General features: G+C 38.7%; 1 protein-coding gene across 2 annotated transcripts in view; it reads left to right on the top strand.

Annotated features, from left to right (window-relative positions):
* LOC104612622 (histone acetyltransferase HAC1-like) overlaps positions 1–21,444 on the top strand; it is a 66,028-nt gene that overhangs the window by 24,826 nt on the left and 19,758 nt on the right. The window contains exons 5-14 of one of the 2 annotated variants that reach the window (XM_010280109.3): positions 3,393–3,660; positions 3,772–4,206; positions 4,405–6,290; positions 7,721–8,017; positions 8,095–8,373; positions 13,784–13,912; positions 14,057–14,257; positions 14,347–14,489; positions 14,606–14,918; positions 15,117–15,256. In XM_010280109.3, coding sequence (XP_010278411.1) covers positions 3,393–3,660; positions 3,772–4,206; positions 4,405–6,290; positions 7,721–8,017; positions 8,095–8,373; positions 13,784–13,912; positions 14,057–14,257; positions 14,347–14,489; positions 14,606–14,918; positions 15,117–15,256 — 4,091 coding nt within the window. Of the gene's footprint in view, positions 1–3,392; positions 3,697–3,771; positions 4,207–4,404; positions 6,291–7,720; positions 8,018–8,094; positions 8,374–13,783; positions 13,913–14,056; positions 14,258–14,346; positions 14,490–14,605; positions 14,919–15,116; positions 15,257–21,444 lie in introns of both variants that reach the window. The other variant, XM_088892616.1, reaches the window with a different exon arrangement.

Here is a 21,444-nt window from a genome sequence, read left to right as displayed (position 1 = left end):
TAATCCGAACCAGTGAAGAAGGAAGAAGAAGATGAGGAAGAAGACAAGAGAAAGAGAGAACAGGAGGGTTTAGTCGAAACTGATTAGTCACCCATTCAGTCGACCCCCTTATGTTTATTAGGTTCTAATTACACTTACAAAGACTAAACTGCCCACACTTAAGTGTGGGGCAGAGTGCTCTAATAAAACAGCCACATAAGCAAGGTACTTAACTGACATGAGATTACTAAACTACCCCTATTCGGCTCACTCTAACAGTGTTGTTGTATCAAAGTTGCTCCAGCAGCTGTACTTCTTCATTTCCCTTTGCTGATAAAAAAATCACTCCTAAAATCTTCTCTTTTCTTCTCTTCTCTGCATAGACAGCAGTTTTTTTTTTTTATTTTGATAAATAACAGGATTTTTCATTAAAGATTAATAAGAAGATTACAGGGAGTACAGAAAAAGAGGAGCTAAAACAGCTTATCTCCACAAAACCTCTAAGAATAATTAAGACTTGGGCCAAAACATATTAGTCCTCTCAACCCCTTGTTTTGCCATTGAGTCAGCCATGCTAGTAGCCACTCTTTGCACCCATTGAATTCTAAAACCCATATCCCTGGTTAGCCATTTATAAATCCAGAACTCATTCCTATTATTTAGAAGCCACTCGATCACCATTTTTGAATCATCTCCAATGATCAATTTGTGCAAGTTCATCTCCTTTGCTCTAGATACACCTTCCAAGATTGCCATATTTCAGCTTTTAGGGGATCTCCAAAGCCAATCAGACCAGAAAACAGAGCCAACACATGCCCTACATCATTTCGGAACACACCACCTACACTTGAGAGTCTGGGGTTTCCTCTAATGCCACCAACAAAGTTGAGTTTAATATAACCCTATATCATTCTGGAACATACCACCGTCATTTGGGTGGTTGTTTTTTTTTGATGAATAATAATAAATTTATTGATTCAGAAACAAATTTAGAGTGAGTTCATACATCATCCCAGTGATAGGCACGAGCTGCAGCCCCTCCTTGAATCTTACAAGTAAACTAGGATAGAAAAACAAGAATCACAACTGAGCCCAAAATAATTCTTCCCTATTTACCCCTTGCTTAGCTAACATATCTGACAAAGTATTTGCTGATCTCCCCACCCACTGTACAGTGACCAACATATTCCTTGTCAACCAACTAAGTTTCTTCATTTCATTCTTGTATCGCCACATAGCCTCTTCAGAATTTTTCAACCAACCCACCACCACTTTGGAGTCCCCCTCAATTATTAGTTGTTGTACCCCCAGCTGGTTTGCAAATTGCACCCCTTGTACAACAGCTAAGAGTTCTGCCCTGATGGAGTTCCCAAATCCCAAGGGACCTGAGTAAAGCAACAAAATCTCTCCCTTCACATTTCTCAAAGCACCCCCCATTCCAGATAAACCTGGATTACCCATGCTACTTCCATCAAAGTTCAACTTTAGTGAGCCTCCGGATGGAGGAGACCAGCTTGTAATTGATTTGTCCTTTAGAGATGAACACCTCGCTACTGCTGACCAATTTCTCCAGAGGTGATTAAAGGAGAATTGATGAAAGATTTCCAAGGTCTTCATCCAATGTATTGCCCTATTTAACACACATTCTTTCAAATCGTGGCTGCTCCTTTCCTTTTCTTGAAAGATTCTAAGATTTCTTTCTTCCCAAAGAGTCCAAATCAAAGCAGCACGAGCACATCTCCACATAATTCTCCCTATTTTTGTAGGCCAATAAAAGGTAGAATGGTTGAAGAGCATGTGAACTTCTGCTGGTAGACTCCAACTACCCCCAAACAACGAAAGTAGCCAAGCCCAAAGGTCTACAGAAAAGGGACAAGATATTAATAAATGGTAACAATCCTCACCGTGAGCTCTACAGAGGATACACCAATTAGGAGAAATACAGAGGAAAGGTCTTCTCTTTTGTAGGTTATCTAAAGTGTTAACTTTCCCATGGAATACTTCCCAACAAAATGTCATAATTTTTGGGGGAACTGGCCTACATTTGGGTGGTTGGTTTTCCAATCTGTTGTATTTCACCTCATTTATAATTTAATAAATTCCCTTTCCAAACTATAGGGTTATAGTTTAATATAACCCTATATCGTGCTCTTTTTGCTGCCAATATTTGGAACCGGGTTGTTGCACTATTTGGGTGCAGGTGGAACTTGCCCTCCGAAGTAAAGCTACTGTTCATTCCGGCTGCCTTTGAGAGATTGAAAAAAAGAGGGAAGCTAATGTGGAAATGTATCAGAGCCACTACCTTGTGGACTTTATGGGAGGAGAGAAATGCTAGAATATTTCAAGAGAAGGAAAGAAGTCTTGCTGAAATTAAGGAATGCATAATGACAAAGACAGTCTCGTGGGTAAAATCTTCACACTTGTTGGCAGATTACTCGTTTGATGACTTAAGGAGAAACTGGGCAGTAGTGGCTTCTATAGTCTCCACAAAGAACAAATTACAAGCTGAATGGGAATCCCCACCGGATGGAGTGGTAAAACTGAATTTTGATGGTAGCTGCCAAGGTAACCCAGGGCCATCTGGAATAGGAGGGATTCTGAGAGACAAAGATAGCAACATGTTGTCTTTATTTTCAGGACCAGTGGGTGTTGGTGATTCTGTAAGGGCAGAGATACTAGCAGCAGTACAAGGTATACAGATGACCAGTCAACTTGGAGTGAATAATTTGATAGTAGAAGGGGATTCCAAGGTAGTAGTGGGCTGGTTGACAAGTCCAGAGACAGCTTGTTGGGGCTACAGGGATCTGTTAAAGAAAGTTAAATGGCTGACAAGGAATATGTCAGTCAGGTTTCAGTGGGTCAGCAGATCAGCAAATGCAATGGCTGATTCTTTGGCCAAAGCAAGGGGTGTCAAGGGGAGATCTGTTTTGGACCACTTTGTAACTGTGTTTCAGGCTTGTGTTTGTTTAGTGTTTATGACTCAGTCCTAGGGGGAGGTAACACCTCGTGCCTCTTCCTAGGCTGAATGTACTACTATTTTTTGAATTAATAAAACTACTCTCATTTATCAAAAGAAAAAGAAAAGGAAAAATAAAGCCTTCTTGTTTATTGTGGTCAACTGAGAGGGAGAAGTTGACATTTCTCCCATTCAAATCATTCCCAAAATCCCCTTCCTGGTAGCAGCCATTACCATATTCTGGTTTCAGAACATTTACTATTTTTTCTGTTTCTTACCTTCCCTCCAATATTTGGTTGTGTAAAAAACTGACATGAAACCATTTGATTTCTAGAATTGTTATCCATATTATAAATTTTATTCAGTAAATGTTCATCCACATACATATATCAAAAGAAAAAGTTCATCTGCATACAGATATGTTCTTTCTTCTGACTTTGCCTCTTTGTTACATCAGGAGGAGTATATGAACTTGGATACTTTGGAGCTCCGCTTGCATTCTTTGATAAAACGTGCACCTGCAAATAAGCACAACCAACAAATGTCATCTTCTCCATCTATTGGCATGATGATACCAACCCCCGGGATGCCACAAAGTGGAAACTCAAACCCAACAGTTACCTCCTCTATAAACATTTCAGTGGTTGCTGGTAGTGCTTGTGGTACCATAACACCAAACACTGTTAACTCAAGCAGTTTGCTGCCCTCCACCAATGGGTCATCAGGTGGTATACATAGTGGTTCTTTCAATATATCTGATGGTAAATCCATCTTAATTGCATAAATTAATTCTATTGACTTGGCTTTGTCTGAGGTAACCTTTTTATCTTCTGCAGGATCCCTACCTAATGGATATCAGCAATCGTCTGCAAATGTCCCCATTGGATCTGGTGGAAATAATATGATTTCATCAATGGGTGTGCAAAGAATAGCAAGTCAAATGATTCCTACACCTGGATTAGTTAGTAACCAGTCTAACATGAATTCTGAATCTTGTAATAATGTTGGAGGATTTTCCAGTGTTGAAGCTACTATAGTCTCACAGCAACATCAGCAGCCAAAACAGTACATTGGTGGTCAAAACAGAAGTGTTTTGCACAACTTTGGAGGGCAAATGAGCACTAATATGAGATCTAGCTTGCAGCCAAAGCCATCCTCTTATCCATTTTCAAATGGAGCTCTAAATGGCGGGATGGGGTTGGTGGGGAACAATATACAACTCATCAATGGGCCTGCAGCTTCTGAAGGCTATCTGACTGCCTCTTCCTATGGTAGGTCACCAAAACCTTTACATAAGCGTTTTGATCCTTAACGTCAGCAACAATTAATGCAAAGTATATATTTCTTTCCTCTCTCTTCTCTTTCTCATGTATATGTGCATGCACACGCATCTGGTATGCAAGGAACAAGAGAGTTTGCCTTTTTTTTTTTCACTTTTTTAATTTCACTTCTCCCTTTTCTTCCAACAGCATTGTCTCAGCAAATGAATCCTTCAGGAAGTGATGGATATGGGATTAGCGCTGCTGATCTATCTGGGCCAGGAAACCTTTATGGACCTACAACATCTGTTGCACCTATGATTAATAACCAAAATATTAACACCGTGACCTTGCAGTGTAAGTCAAAAACCAACTCTCCCTTGATAGCCAATCAAACAAACTTGCAGGCTATACAACAAACACCATATATAAAGGTCCAAACTACTGATCAGTCACCAAAGATGAATTTTCAATCTTCCAATTTGAACCGAGAGCATTTGTCACAGCAACAACTGCAAAAGCTTCAATCACAGCCTCTTCAGTTTCAACAGCAACAATTCCTTCAACATCAACATCAACAAAAGCAACAAAGTCAGCAGCACCTGAACCTTTTATCAAAGAATGATGTGTTCAGGCAGCCTCAACTGTCATCCAGTCTAGGTGGTCAAGCAATGCCTGAGCATGTAATGGAATCTCATAATGAAGTTCTGCACTCACAAGTTCCTGAACAGTTCCAACTTAGTGATTTGCAGGATCAGTTCCAGCAGAGTGCTTCTGAAGACCATTCCAGATGCACTCAGTTGGTCTCTCATCCTTCTGGGCCAGCAGATTTTTATCTATCAGTGTCAAATAATTCAAAGCAAATGCCACAAATAATGCATCCACACCAGCAAGTTGCAGATTTACACAGTGATTTTAGTTGCATCTCTTCTGGAGTGCACTCTGAACCACTACCCCAGGGGCAATTGCATTCTGAAAAACAGAAGTCCCACATCCCAGACCAGTCATGTCATGAGCAGCGTGTGAAGGAGTTTTGTCAAGGTGTAACAGGGCAAGATGAAGCTCAGAAGCCTCATCTATCATCAGAAGGTTCAATATCAGGTCAAGGTTCTCTTTCGAAGGGTTCTGCAGTGTGTTTTGCTTCAAGAGGTTCAGCGTGTAGACCTGGAAATGTGACACTTGAACGACAGTGGTTGAATCAACAGAGGTGGTTGCTATTCTTGTGGCATGCTCGTGGATGTTCAGCTCCAGAAGGAAAATGTCAAGCAGTTCATTGCATAACTGCACAAAAGTTGTGGAGGCATATGGTGAGGTGCACTGTACATCAATGTCCATATCCTCGTTGCCATGTGACGAAGGGATTGGTTCAACATTACAGAAGCTGCAAGGGATCAGAATGTCCTGTTTGTGTTCCTGTCAACAATTATTTAAGATCACACAAGGCACGGGCTCGTTCTTTTTCAGAAACTAGCTTATCAAATCAGATTAGTGGATCTTGGAAATCTTTTGAAACTTCAGATGTTTCTAGATTGACTTCAAAGTCTAGTCCATCGACTGGTGAAATTTCAGAAGATTTGCAGTCATCAATGAAACGAATCAAGATGGAGCACCATTCCCCATCTGTTATGCCCAAGGGTGAAGGTTCTCCTGTATCAGTGTTTCCAATGAGCCAACAGCATGTTTCACAGGATGCCAAACCCACCATTTGCCAACAGGTTGATGTTTCTATGCCTGTTAAGTGTGAGGTTATGGAAGTAAAGATGGAACCATCTTTAAGTTCTGTTGGAGGTGGTTCTCCTAATTTAAGTGAGAAAAAGGAAAATACTTTTGATGCTTGCTACACTATGAAGCCTGAGGTTGAGCTTGTTATTCCTAACGAGTCTGTTGGTGTTTCTAAGATGGATAGCATGAAAGTTGAAAAAAAGATCGATCAAGCTAAGCAAGAAATGAAGCAGGAATCTGTCATGATACCTTCTGAAAATGTTTCTGGAACTAAATCAGGGAAGCCAAAAATAAAGGGTGTCTCATTGACTGAACTGTTCACTCCTGAGCAGATTCGGGAACATATTAGAGGTCTCAGGCAGTGGGTTGGCCAGGTTAGCATATGAAACTCCTTACTATACTAAGTTGTTTAGATCATTTGATTTCATCTTTGTGGCTAAATTGGAGGTGGGGGGAATGTGGTACATGTTGTTGATATTTTTTTCTTCAATCAACTATTTAACAAATGGTCTTCATATACACATCCTATGCAGCACTTCAACAATTTTCTTTGTTTTTCTGTGGACTGGCTCCAAGTTGAGAATTAAGTGATGGTCTGGTTGTTTTTTCGCTTGTTTCTAAGGCATTTTTGTTTTACATTTTTCTTATAGTAAAAAGAAATTTAGGTTGTGCTTGGTTTGATAGAACATAAGAGAGAAATGGACAGTTAAGGAACAATTCAGGATTTCTGAACATAAGAGAGAAACCGAAAGTTGTGAAAATCATTAAGAATTTTCCCTCAAAGTTCTATTTTTCTCTTATTTTCTATCAAACCAAACACAGCATTATTAAATTGCAGCACCATAAAAAAACAGAAGATAATGAAACGTTATTCAGAACCCAAAATATCAACTTATGGCTTTGAATCCCTTCAGAATTTGATTAAAGGGTCTAAGTTTGAGGTTCTGATGCTGTAGGGTTTGGAATGTAAGGGGACTTGAGTTCCTCCTGCAGGGCAATCTGTCTGCTTAGATGTAGTGCTGATCTTTCTAACCCAAGGAAAAGTTCAATTTTTAATTTCAAATTTGAGTGGTGGTTCGCCATTAATGGTTCATGTGAGCCATACATATTGGGCTGTACCAGAGTGTTGTAGTGGAATTGTCTCTGAAAACCGTATAGGGTGGGGTCCAATCAAATCGAGGTTTAAATTGTAAATCCTAAGATTGTATTTGAAACTTAAAAAAAGTGCTAAAATTATGAGAAGTCATAAAAAAATTAAAAGAATATGGAATAATCAATTATACAAGAAGTTTTGTGGATGACCATTAACTAACAACAGAGTAATAAGCATTTCCACCCTACATTTCCAATACCAAGGCAAGAAAACTGCTATAGTTGTTATTTTAAGTTGTGATGCATATCATATATCAAAACATGAATACTTGATATTGAAATCAAAATTTCTTTTATCTGTAATTTATCAGAAGTTTTAGTGATTGAAAAGAATAACGTGCAATACAGATTTTGCCAAGCACCCTTCAACATTTATTGCTAGCTTTGCTACCTAAGCTTTTCTTACATCCTTTATTTACAATTTCAGATTGCTTCCTGACCGAGTATCCCCTCCCCCCTCCACCCCACCCCACACACACAAAAAAAATCACTTCTATTGACTTTTTCTAACCAGTAACCAGTGCATCTGCTCAACTTGCATGTATATTACCTTGTTTCTCTAGGTTAAATATATTTTAGTGATAGCTCTTTTTTCTGTACTATATGTCCTATCTAATTGATTACTTACATTCATTTTAAATTTCCTTTCTAGAGTAAATCAAAGGCTGAAAAAAACCAAGCAATGGAACACTCAATGAGTGAGAACTCCTGTCAGTTGTGTGCAGTGGAGAAGCTTACTTTTGAACCTCCACCTATATACTGTACCCCTTGCGGTGCTCGCATCAAAAGGAATGCAATGTATTATACCGTGGGAACTGGTGATACACGGCACTACTTCTGTATTCCCTGCTACAATGAGGCCCGTAGTGACACTATTGAGGTTGATGGGACTGCTATTTTGAAGTCAAGGATGGAGAAGAAAAGAAATGATGAGGAAACTGAAGAATGGGTAAGTTGTGTGCCTTTCTATTTTCTCTTTCTCATGTTTTTTGTTCAAGACTTATTACCTTTTATTTTGATATGCAGTGGGTTCAATGTGATAAATGTGAAGCATGGCAACACCAAATATGTGCCCTTTTTAATGGTCGAAGGAATGATGGAGGGCAAGCTGAATACACTTGTCCTAATTGCTACATAGGAGAGATTGAAAGAGGAGAACGTAAGCCCTTACCTCAGAGTGCTGTTCTTGGTGCAAAAGACCTGCCTAGAACAATACTTAGTGACCACATAGAGCAACGACTTTTTAGGCAACTGAAGCAGGAGAGACAAGAAAGAGCAAGACTTTTAGGGAAGAATTTTGATGAGGTGATTTCTTGACTTGATGTTATACTTCCTAGTTGATGGTTGAGAAACTTGTCAGTTGTCACTAACCATGTCATATAGCAATTAGCAGGTTATAAGAAACAATCTTTTTAATGAGGAATCCATAGCGTGCCAGCTAACCTCTTTCATCATCATCTAAGCCTTATCCCCAAGGTTTAAAATGCCAGTCATCCAAATATAAGAAAATGTCGGAAATGTTGGAAATATTGTAAAAATTATAGACATGGTGGAAACATTGTAAAATATGCAAAATATAGAATGATATTTTATGAAATGATAAAAGAAGCATAGGCACACCTTTTTAAATTAATATCTTGTTCCAAGTCATTAAACAAGCTAAGAACTAAGGTTATAGGTAAAAGAATATGTTCTGAAGTTGCCTTGTAAACCTTAAGATTCAGAGCTTCATGAAGAATGAGTTAAAAGCAAGATTTAAACTCATAGAAAATGTAAATAGTTGTAATAGATCAACCAAATAATCTATTACACAAACAAAGACTAATATGTTTAAAATGAATATTGAGCTAGTTCAACGTGGTAATCCTGTAAGTTAGGTGGACAATAATTTGTTACTTCACATATCTACAATATTATCACCAACTTATGTTATAAAACTGTTTGCTGGAACATAGTTGCCGAAGAAGAAGAAGAGAAGAAGAAGATAAAGTTTGAGAATGGCAGCTCAAAACCTTTTAGCCGACCCTACTATCTTATATATATGTTTATCCGTGGCACTTCATCACATCCTTTTAACAAGTAGATCCATGTGCATTGTGAGTAGTGATCAATAAAACTGATAAAATAACGAAAGCCATCAATAGAAACAAGAGGTGAAGGGCCCCAAACATCAGAATGAACCAAATCAAAAGGAACTTGAATTTCATTACTAGAAACTAGATAAACAGTTCTACATTGTTTTGACAACTGACACACTTCACAAACTAAACTTTGACTTGAAATACCCTTGAACAGTTTAGGAAACAACCCTTCTAATGATGAAAAAGGTAAATGACCTAGCCTAGCATGCCACAAATGTAACCTAGCTATTGACTCCACATTATTCTGACTACTAGTAGCAGATGTTTGTAAGGCCGAACTGATATCTGCATCAAAATAGTATAGACCTCCATACTCGTGACCGCTCCCAATCGTTCTCTTCGTCAATCTGTCTTGAAAGACATAATGAGTAGGAAAAAAGGTTATGCTACAGTTCAAATTCTTGGTAAGCTTTGAAACAGATAAGAGATTGGAAGTAAGATTGGAAACATGCAGAACAAATTTAAGAGACAAGTCCTTGCTTAGGTCAACCACCCCTTTCCCAGAGATGGTGGAGAGAGAACTGTCAACAACTCTCATCTTATCTTGACCAGACAATAAGTGATAGGAAGAAAATAAAGAGGACATATGTGTCATGTGGTCAGTTGCACCAGAATCAATAATCCAAGAATTTGAGTCAATAGAACTAGTTACACTAAAAGCAGAGACAATACCTGATCTAGCAAGGGTGGTGGAAGCAAGAGAGTTAGTCCTTAGACGGGTTAAAGCCCGACTAAGGACCTCTACCTCATCAGCAGTGAAACCCAAGGACCCGGATACGGAGGAATAAGCAGTTTGTCCCATGGGAGAAGAAGCAACTGTTGACGTGTTCTGTGTGCTATCACCACTGTGACTAGTAACAAGGTTCCCACTTGCTGCTTGACCCTTCTGGTGCTTCTTGTCTTTCCTCAAGGCAGCTGGTTTCAGATGAGGATAAAGAACCCAACACTTATCTTTTACATGCCTTTTACCTCCACAATGAGTGCACTTAAGATGCCTCTTGTCTAAATACTTGTTCCCCTTTTGATTTGAAGAAATCGTGGCTGAATGTTCAACAGGCTGTTCAGCTAGCTGCATTTGAGTGTCAACTTGCATCTCTTTCCTCCTGACCTCTTCATTCCTTACTAGATAATAAACATGATGTAAATCTGGCATTTCATCCCTTCCCAAAATTTGAGACCTTATGCTCTCATACATTGGGTCTAAACCAGCCAAGAACTTAAAGGCTCTACCCTCTTCAATTTGCTTATCATGCCTCTCTTTGTCTCTGGCATTCTCCCAATCAAGAATAAGGTGGTGATCAAGATCTTCCCACAGTCCTTCTAGGGTTGCAAAATACGTTGCAACTGTCATATCTCCTTGTCTCAAGGCAACAATGTCTTGGTTTAACCTATAAATTTTGGCATTGTTCTTTTCTCTGTCCATAAGTTTTAGACACTTTCTCCCAAATCCTAGCAGTAGTGGAAAAGTGTTGAACAATCCTGGCTACTCTTGGAGTTATTGAGGCAAGCAGCCAGGACATAACAGTAGCATTCTCCTTACGCCAAACTGCGTACTTCACACTACCCACTTCAGGTTCCTTCTTCTGCCCATTTAAATAACCCGTGAGCTCCCAGGAAGTAATAAAAAGCATGGCAGAAACAGACCATTCTCTGAAATTGTATTCATCCAACAACACGCTGGTGATCTGCAAGCTGTGCAGATTTGGATTCTCCAGATTAGGAGACCTCCCACCAGATCTATTATCCCTAGAATACACTTCCTCGGATATTGAGGACATCTCCTCCCTCTAACAATTCTCACGATTGCAAACTTAGTACAAAGAATACTGTTTCAGACTTACCGAGGTTGTTACAGTCCAGAGAACTCGTAACGGATCTGAAACCAAGAGCAACCCATCGCTGCACCTTGCTGACTTCTACTGGGCTTTGACTTCTGCTGTCGTAGACTGTAGTCACCCCTACGACCAGTACTAGGACTACCGAAATCAGTCCTCCACCTAGATCCGTTCCACACAGATCTCTCTTAGCAGCCGAATGGTTACTACTTGCTATAAGGAGTCTAGTAGGGCATCAGTTTCTGGGACAAACTCCCCTTGGGCCTTACAACCAAGGGAAACCCTAGGTATAGACCTTGTTGTGTTCTACGGTCAACCCTAGGGTTTCTTCATAGTGACCAAGATAGGGAAGAGTGAAAAAAAAGGAATATATAAGAGTAGAAAAGGTGGCGGCGGCTGTAACCAGGAGATGGATTAATGCTCTGATACCATGTTTGCTGGAACACAGTTGCCGAAGAAGAAGAAGAGAAGAAGAAGAGAAAGTTTGAGAATGGCGGCTCAAAACCTTTCAGCCGACCCTTTTATCTTATATATATGTTTATCACATAGTGTTACATGAATGGACTAGAATGCCTCTGATTAGTGATGGGACACCTAGACAAATAAAACATTAAACAAGTTTAGGCCCAATAACTAATGACTTAAGACCCAGCAATGACTAACATATACATTAAATCAGCCGAACCAACAAAAACTATCTCTTGTATTCCACATTGTACTGGTAGTGTTCAGTGGGGAATGTGTTGACTCCAGTAAAATTTCATGTTGCCACCCATGGGAATGGAAATAAAAATATGTCATGGAAATTATCTCTTGTACAGTTGTACTCCACATAGTGCTGGTGGTGTTCACTGGGGAAATGTCGATTCTGGTAAAATTTCATGTTGCTACCCACGGAAATGGAAATATGTCTTGGAAATATTAGGGAAATTAGGGACATTTTAAACCATTCTTATCCCAACTATATGGGGTTAGCTACAATGAATCCTGTTTTGCCATTCCATTCTGTTTAATGCCCAGCTAACCACTTTGTAATTCTAAATTTTGTTGCACTGACTGTCCCTTCCAAAGACAGGATACTTGTCATATACTTGGATTTTTAATTTTCCATTACACTTCTGATGCATATACTTGCTGAAGGATTGGGACCCACCTGTAAATGGTTTCCTCAAATTGAATTTTGATGGAAGCAACATAGGCAACCCGGGTCCTTCTGGAATTGGGGGGGGGGTGATAAGGGATGAGAAAGGAGTAATTGTGGGTTGTGACATTTAAAGAACATTTTACCCAACCATAAAAGATCTTTCACTGGGGAAATGTCGATTCTGGTAAAATTTCATGTTGCTACCCACGGAAATGGAAATATGTCTTGGAAATATTAGGGAAATTAGGGACATTTTAAACCATTCTTATCCCAACTATATGGGGTTAGCTACAATGAATCCTGTTTTGCCATTCCATTCTGTTTAATGCCCAGCTAACCACTTTGTAATTCTAAATTTTGTTGCACTGACTGTCCCTTCCAAAGACAGTATACTTGTCATTTACTTGGATTTTTAATTTTCCATTACACTTCTGAAGCATATACTTGCTGAAGGATTGGGACTCACCTGTAAATGGTTTCCTCAAGTTGAATTTTGATGGAAGCAACATTGGCAACCCGGGTCCTTCTGGAATTGGGGGGGGGGGTGATAAGGGATGAGAAAGGAGTAATTGTGGGTTGTGACATTTAAAGAACATTTTACCCAACCATAAAAGATCTTTCATGAGCTTTATGGCCTAGCCATCCCCTAACCAAACAGGTCCTAGGTTATTTTCCTTATTTTTACCTTTTCAAAAAAAATTCCTAGTTTGTCTCAATAGCACCACTACTAGTTATCTCTTCTGTCTCCAAAGATATTTCATGTGACATTGTATGGGATCTCAATTTGAACCTTCCTTGTGAATTTGTTTGATTTTGATTGGTATATTTACTAATGTTCTGAGAACTGGACTGGACATAGAACCGGAAAAGGGAGAGGTTCAACGGGTCAGAGGTTCAACTATGGTCAAACTGGAGGTTGAACCGTGATGATGTAATATACATTGCAAATTACATAAATACTATATTGCTAAACAGGGGTCTGCTAGGGATCAGTTATTGTGCGCAGCCTTGTAATCTTTATTTCTGATCACTTGTAATGTTTAGGGGAGGCTGCATCTCGTGCCTCTCCAAGGGATCCTTGTAAAGTTTTATTACTCTTAATTAATGAAATCATTTTCAATTATCAAAAAAAAAAAATTACAAATGCTTTTGTACTTGAATGTAATGGGTAAATGGTTAAAACTTTAATTTTTAAAGTAAATGACCATGGTTCAAGTCTCTTAACTTATATTTTGTTTAAATAACATGTGCACTAAAGCAATATATACATTAGAGTCATAAATGTAGACAAATAACATGATGGATTAATGGCAGTAAGGTAATACACACAATAGAAAGGTCATGGTTCAAGTCTTGCCATTAATATTTTGAAACTTTGGTTCATTTGATGATGAGATGGTTCTATAAAACCGGGACTTGTTCATCGGTTTTCCAGTGGTCAGCCAGTTTTGGTTGGTTTTTCATGAACTACGGTTCTTAACATATGGCTGAACCGGCCAAGGCCTCGGGTCATGGTTCAACCAGTCAGACTGGCCGGTCCAGTCCAGCTTTCTAAATAGTGATATTTACAGTAGTTTTTAATTTAATGTTGCCAGGTTCCAGGAGCTGAAGCTCTTGTAATCAGAGTTGTATCATCTGTCGACAAAAAATTGGAAGTGAAACAGCGCTTTTTAGAGATTTTCCAAGAAGAGAATTATCCAACAGAATTTCCATATAAATCGAAGGTATCGTTTATGAAATCAATGAATATATATATATATATATATATTACTTTTTATCCTTGGTGGTTTGCTGGTAGAATGATTGATGGGCTATTTTGAACCTTCAGAAAATTACCAAGGATCTGAACTTTGAAATCCTTCTTCCAGGCAATTCTATTGTTTCAGAAGATTGAAGGTGTGGAAGTATGCCTTTTTGGCATGTATGTTCAAGAATTTGGTTCAGAATGCGCGTTCCCAAATCAGCGCCGTGTGTATCTCTCATATCTTGATTCTGTAAAGTACTTCAGGCCTGAGATCAAAACAGTTACTGGAGAGGCTCTTCGCACTTTTGTTTATCATGAAATTCTTGTTAGTATTCTACTCAGTATTGCTATTTTGTTCTTGCCAATTGTTTATTTTTGTTTATTTTTTGATAATTTTGCATTTCTCTTTTCCAGATTGGATATCTTGAGTATTGCAAGAAACGGGGTTTCACAAGTTGCTACATATGGGCTTGCCCTCCACTAAAGGGGGAAGACTATATTTTATATTGCCATCCTGAAATCCAGAAAACACCAAAATCTGATAAACTTAGGGAGTGGTGAGCTTGATGTTCCCAAGGATTTGATTTTACCAGCTATTTATGCTTTTTATCTGTAGGTGTGATTCCATGTTCCTAAAAAGATGTAGCCTCATGCATTGGTATCTTTCTGTCAGGTATTTGTCGATGTTAAGGAAAGCAGCTAAGGAAAACATTGTGGTTGATGTAATTAATTTATATGACCATTTCTTTGTATCCTCTGGGGAATGTAAGGCTAAAGTAACTGCAGCTCGTCTGCCATATTTTGATGGTGACTACTGGCCTGGTGCTGCAGAGGATATGATCAATCTGCTTCGTCAGGAAGAAGATGGAAGAAAGCAACAGAAGAAAGGAAAAACCAAGAAGACTATAACAAAAAGGGCTTTAAAAGCTGCTGGTCAAACTGATCTCTCTGGCAATGCCTCCAAGGATGTTCTACTAATGCAGAAGGTAAATTCCATTTCTAAGTGCTCTTAATTGGTTGTTTTCTTTTATTTGCATGGATTTTGTCATTTTCTTATAGTTTGACAGTCTTATACTTTATTGGATCTGTGTGTGCCTATTGCATGTTCTTTAAATGCTGCTCCTTTGAAGTTCCCTTTGTTTGGATAAGTTATTTTTATTCTTACAAAAGTTGTTGATCTACAGCTTGGAGAAACTATCTCTCCAATGAAGGAAGATTTCATCATGGTACATTTGCAGCATGCGTGCACTCATTGTTGTCATCTAATGGTATCTGGAAATCGCTGGATTTGCAACCAATGCAAAAATTTTCAACTTTGTGATAGGTAAGCAATCTCTAATCTCAACCATATCAACTTGTTTTTTCTTGAACTCCTCTGTTGAGGTTTAAGTTATATCTTGTAAATTACATGTGTTTGGTAATATATTTTAAAGGAAATAGAGTTGAGGGTAAGGCATTCCTTTATAACATTATATCCTTATGGCCATGTCCTCCATTATTGAACATGGAGTAAGGACTACATTTTTTCTAACAGGATATTTTATAAAATCCATTAGGCATTAGCCTTGTGGACGTATGACTATTTATTTGTGGATGTATGACTATTTATTTCTTTATTGGTTCAATCTTGTTCAAATCCCATTTAGAACATTGAAGATGGTTCCAACATTGTCAATATTGTTCATGCCTCTGCATTGTTCAAGTTCCCACAATCTGGACACTGCATATTTAGAAGGATTAAAATAATGGAGATCTTTATTAAGTAATCAAGAAAATATAATAATTTTTCCTCAGGAGTGCAAGATTTTCCCATTTCAGATATTTTCTCCTAATTTTGATTGAAATCTTTTTTACACCTCCTAGAATGGAATTACCTAGGTGCAAAAACTTGAATTCTTCATCTTATAAAAGAGTGCTGCCTGTGTGATTATCTTTAATCTTAAAATATGTGCCTGTCTATTTCTATCTTTTCTTAACCATTCTGATGAACTTTGTTGCTTTTTATCAATGCACTCCTTTTCCAGTATTATAGTTTTTGACATATTAATTGCTATTATGTTTTTTTCAAGGCATTATATTCTTGATACTTAACAATCCTCTTAGAAGAAAATTACTAAATAAGGTATTTGTGTATAACATAAATGCTTTTTTTTTAATACTTGTAAAACTTATTTGGTTCAATGCTTTGCCTTTGCCAAATCAAGTCAATGCTGTTATGGATTAAATGCTGATAAAAAATGCAATCGTGGATTAAGGATAACTTATAATTTAGGTGATTAATTTGCTTGATTATGAAGAGAGAGGAGATAGGAAAACTTGTACATTACTGTTTATACATAATAAAATTCATTGTTAATTAAGTGGAAGGAAGAGAAGAGAATGAAGGGAAGGTGTGAATTTGTAAATGTCATGCTAATTAATTAATCTTTATAGAATAGGGTGCAAATTATGATTTAACAGTTGATTACATTCTTGTCTTCAAGCTGGGGCTTTAGAACTCTAGTTAAGCAATCGGCCAGCTGATCTGCTTATTTTACAAATGGCTTGCATGCCTGTCCATTTCAATATGTTTATTGCTTAGTTAGATCATGCTGTACAGGGTCATGAACAATGTTTATGGCTGCTTGGTTATCAGAGTAGGTATGGTTCTCTACCTTTTCTCAACATATTAGGTATGGTTCAATATCAGGTACAAAGGTGAAGTTGTGGGATCATCTCCGGTGGGGTGAGATTCCACTTAGCCAAAACTTTCCTAGAATTTACAACCTCTTTACTTTCAAAAAATAAATGTATTTCTGAACTTGCTTCTTTTGATGGAACTGACCTTTGTTGGGATTTGGGTTTAAGGAGAGGACTGAGGGAGTCTGAAGTTGAAGAATTGGTAAACCAACTTGAGTTATTAAAATGTCCATGGGGCAATTGAAAGGGCGTGGGCTCTTAATTCTAATGGTCATTTCTCTTGTTCCACCTTTTTTAAGTTATTGTATCATCATGCTGCTATAAAACCTTTTTCCTTTCAAAGATGTTAGGCACTGTCCAATCCCATCAAAAGTGAAAGGTATTCAGTTGGGAAGCAGTAAGTCAAACCTTAAACACCTATTGAGACTTCAAAGAAAAAGAACCTGGTATCTTCTCTTCCTGAGTGGAAAAGTGCTAATCATCTTCTGCTAAACTGCCAATATACAACTCAGGTGTGGAATCATTTTGTCTTTGGCCTTGGAAGTTTGTGAGTAGCTCCATCTAATGTCATGAAATTCCTGGTGTCTTTAGCCTCATCAAACAAAAAGGGAGAAGATTCTATTGGACTGCACAAGAATTGTAGTGATGTGGTACTTATGGAGGGAAAGAATACTAGAATTTTTAGGAAAAAGCAATGAAGCTTGATAAATTTATCGAGCTCATAGCTATGAGGATAACACACTGGGTGATGGTTTGTGATGAGTTCAAGGGAGTATCAATGAATGTTTATTAAGAGAGTGGAAAAATGTTGTTGCTTAGGCTGAAGTTAATTTTGGTTGGTGCATTTCAAGAAATCCAGGTGCCTCAAGAATAGGTGGAGTAATTGGGGATTACAGCAGCGGCAACATCCTTTTGAGCTTTTCAGGTCCAATAGGAATAACAAACTGATTGCAAGCTTAGATGCAGGCTTTACTACTAACACTAGTGAAATTAATAGCAGTGAACGGGTGGACCAAGATAGATATAGAAGGGAATCGTCAGATTATCATATCTTGGATGGAAAATAAGTAGGATATTCCTTGGAAAGTCGGGCTTTTAGTGAGATAGGTTCAGATGCTACGTTGAAATTTGTATACCTTTTTTTTATCCATAACAGGAAACTTTCATTAGATTATAAGAAGATTAAAATACAAAGGTGGGGGGAGGTAAACCCTCTTACCACCCCCCAACAAAAAGATTACATGGTAGCCCAAAACAAATGACTTCTTCCCACCCCCTATTTGGCCAAAGCATCTGCAAATGAATTAGCACATCTTTTAACCCACCGGATACGCACATCCATTCCTTGTGTTAGCCACTTGAAATGCCTTTTATCATTAATGTATGCCCATAACCCTTCGTTTGCCTTCTCTATCCAGCCAATTACCACTTACGAATCGCCTTCAATAATCAGCTTATTTATATTCAACACCTTAGCTTTTTTCACCTCCTCCAGGAGGGCCTGAATCTCTGCTCTCAAAGAGTCTCCAACTCCAATTGGTCCACGGAAAAGGGCTATAACTGAAAGAGTCTCCAACTCCAATTAGTCCACGGAAAAGGGCTATAACTGAACCTGCCTCTATTCTGAACACACCACCAACCCCTGATGGCCCTGGGTTTCCTTCACTGCTCCCATCAAAGTTGAGTTTGATAAAGCCTTCCATTGGAGGGATCCACGTCTGAAGGATATTCAGTCTACTGGGAACCGAGACTGCTATCTCCTGACAATTATTCATGATGGCCTCTATTGAAACATCTTCAAAAAGATTCTTTGTTTTTACCCATTGTGCTACCCTCAATGAGATTACTTCTATAATTGTGTTCCTACTTCTTTCTTTTTCAGCAAATATCCTTTGGTTCCTTTCCTCCCAAATCGTCCAACAAACTGCTGCCTTAGTGCATCTCCATAAGATCTTTCCCCTCTTTTTGATCCGGCAACCAACTGCATAAGTGAAGAGGCTACGAATGCTTGATGGAGGAGTCCACCTGCAACCAAATAAAGAGAGAAACCACTCCTAAATAGAAGAAATAAAATGGTAGGATATAAGTAAATGAGAACAAGACTCACCATCAGCTTTACAAAGGGTGCACCAGTGTGGGGACAAGCACCAAAAAGGCTTCTTTTTTTGAAGGAGATCGTAGGTATTAATTCTCTCCAAAGCTATTTCCCAATAGAGTGCTCCAACCCTAGGTGGGATCGGTCTTCCCCACACTTCTTTAGAAGGGAAGGGAGAGGCAAGAGTAACAGAAGAGTGGGCTAGAGCACTAAAAAAGGAGGCACAACTGAAAGAGCCAGAAGAGAGGGTCCAAATTCGGGAATCCCCCTTAATTGGATCTAAAAAAACCTTTTGGAGAACCTGAGTCAATGACCACACCAAATCCATCTCAGAATCTCTGAGACCTCGTTTGAAACCCAAATCCCAATTAATCTGAAATCCTGGGCCAACGGAAGAAACTAAAGATGAGGCAGTTAAGTTTTTGTACCTAGAAAGGGAGAAAAGGAAAGGAAATTGATCTTTAAGTGGTGTCTCCCCCACCCACACATGCTCCCAGAACCTCACCATATTTCCAGAACACAAATTGTACCTGACGAAGGGTAGAAAACAAGGAAGAATGGCATGAATGGCTTTCCAAGGTGTTGTTGCTGAAGCTCTAGCCGAAATTCCAGCGTCCCAACCATCTGCCGTCAGTCAGTGATTGCTCTTTATCACTTTTGTCCACAATTTATCTTGGTCCATCGGAAATCTCCATAGCCACTTACCCAGTAAGGCTGTATTCCTCCTCTGAATATTCCCAATTCCTAGACCCCCTAGCTTCTTACTTATAATCACTAGTTCCCATCTCACCCTATGATCCCTCCTCTCCTCACCTGGTTCCCATAAAAAATCCCTCATTACCTTCTCTAGCCTTCTACAAATCCCCACTAGCATTCTAAAGACCGAAAGGAAGTACACTGGCAGATTTGCTAATGTTGATTTGATCAAAGTGATTCTCCCACCCATCGATAGATAATTCCTTTTCCAGGGGGCAAGCCTTTTTGAGAATCTATCCACCACCGGGTTCCAAAAATTCACACTTCTAGGATTTCCCCCCAAAGGTAAACCCAAATAAGTCATAGGCCACTAACATACCTCACACTCCAAAATCATTGCACATTCATAAACTTCTTCATCTTCCATGTTGATGCCTGCTACACAAGTCTTATTGAAGTTGACTTCAAATTTGTCATTTTCTCAAAAACCGTTTTCACCTCCTTCATATTCCTCACCCAACTCAGATCACCTCCCTCACAGAATAGAACAATATCATCAGCAAATTGCAAATGAGTGATAGGTACTCTTTCTCTTCCCACTCTCCAACCTCTCATCAAACCCCTCAAATCTGCTCTCTAAAAAAGAATACCCAGTACTTCTACTAGAGTGAACAAGAAAGGAGAAAGAGGATCCCCCTGTCGAATTCCTCTGATGGCTGGGAAGTGGTCAACCACTATGCCATTAGCCAAGAGTGAGTAATGACAGGTACTAATGCAACCCTTAATCCACTTACACCACTTGTCTCCAAAGCCAAAATTCCTCATAACTTCCACTAAGAAATCCCAGTCTACCAAGTCATAAGCTTTCACTAAATCAAGCTTGCAAACCAATCCTTTCTTTCCAGATCTCTTTAGCTCCTCCACACTCTCATTGGCAATAAGAATTTGATCCAAGATCTGCCTATCCTGCACGAAGGCCCCTTGATTTAAAGAAATAATAGAAGGAAGCACTGATCTAATTCTTCTTGATAGCACCTTGGCAATGATTTTATAAAGACTATGAACAAGACTAATGGACGTAAAGTCCTTGGGATGTAATGCTCCTGCCTTCTTTGGGATCAAGGCGATGAAGGTAGAATTTAGACCTGGATTAATTACCCCTTTGTTAAAAAATTCATTAAATACCTTTTGGCTATCCTCCTTCAGAATGTCCCAATAGTCTTGGTAGAAAGCCATAGTAAAGCCATCGGGACCTGGTGCTTTAGATCTATCCATTGAAAAGACTGCTTCCTTTATTTCCTCCAACTCAAACCTTCTTTCTAACCATCTTTTTTGATCCTCTCAATTCTTGGCGACTCTAATCCATCCACACCAAGTCTTCTAGAAAGAGGTTTTGAAGATCGACTTGGAATGGTTAACAATGGCACTAGCAATTTCAAATTGTTGATCAATTGTTTCCCCTTCAACTTCCAACTTTGATATGAAATTTTTCCTTCTCCTGTCATTGGCTAAGGTATGGAAAAATTTTGTATTTCTATCCCCTTCCTTCAGCCATGTTTGCCTAGATTTCTGCCTCCAAGAGATCTTCTCTTTAAAAAGAATGTCCTCCAGTTCCTTTCTCAGCCTCCCTCTTTCTTGCTTTTATCTTTCTCCAAAAAATCCATCATTTTCTTTACTATTCAGCATTTTAATATTATCAATTACCTCCTATTTCTTCTTTTCTAATCTGCCAAATTGTTGATCATTCCAAATCCTGATCCTTGCTTTCAACTCTTTAAGCTTATGCTGAAACTTCATACCCTCCCACTTATCACTAATATTAATCTCCATCCACTAGTCCTTTACCTTTTCTCTAAACCCTTGGTGACTAAGCCACATGTTCTCAAACTGAAACGGGGCTGGACCATTTCCTCTTAGTTCCTCCTTAGATAAAGAGATAGGCTAGTGGTCATAGGTTAACCTAGGTAGAGCCAAAGAGCTCAAATCTCCTCAGTGGGCTTCCCAATCCACTGTAAATAAAAATCTATCAAGGTTTTCCTTTG

This window comes from Nelumbo nucifera, chromosome 8 (genome assembly GCF_055504915.1).
Source record: "Nelumbo nucifera cultivar China Antique chromosome 8, China Antique-T2T, whole genome shotgun sequence".
NCBI lineage: Eukaryota > Viridiplantae > Streptophyta > Magnoliopsida > Proteales > Nelumbonaceae > Nelumbo > Nelumbo nucifera.
Note: the sequence above shows the minus strand (reverse complement) of the source record. Positions and strands in the feature narration are given on the sequence as shown.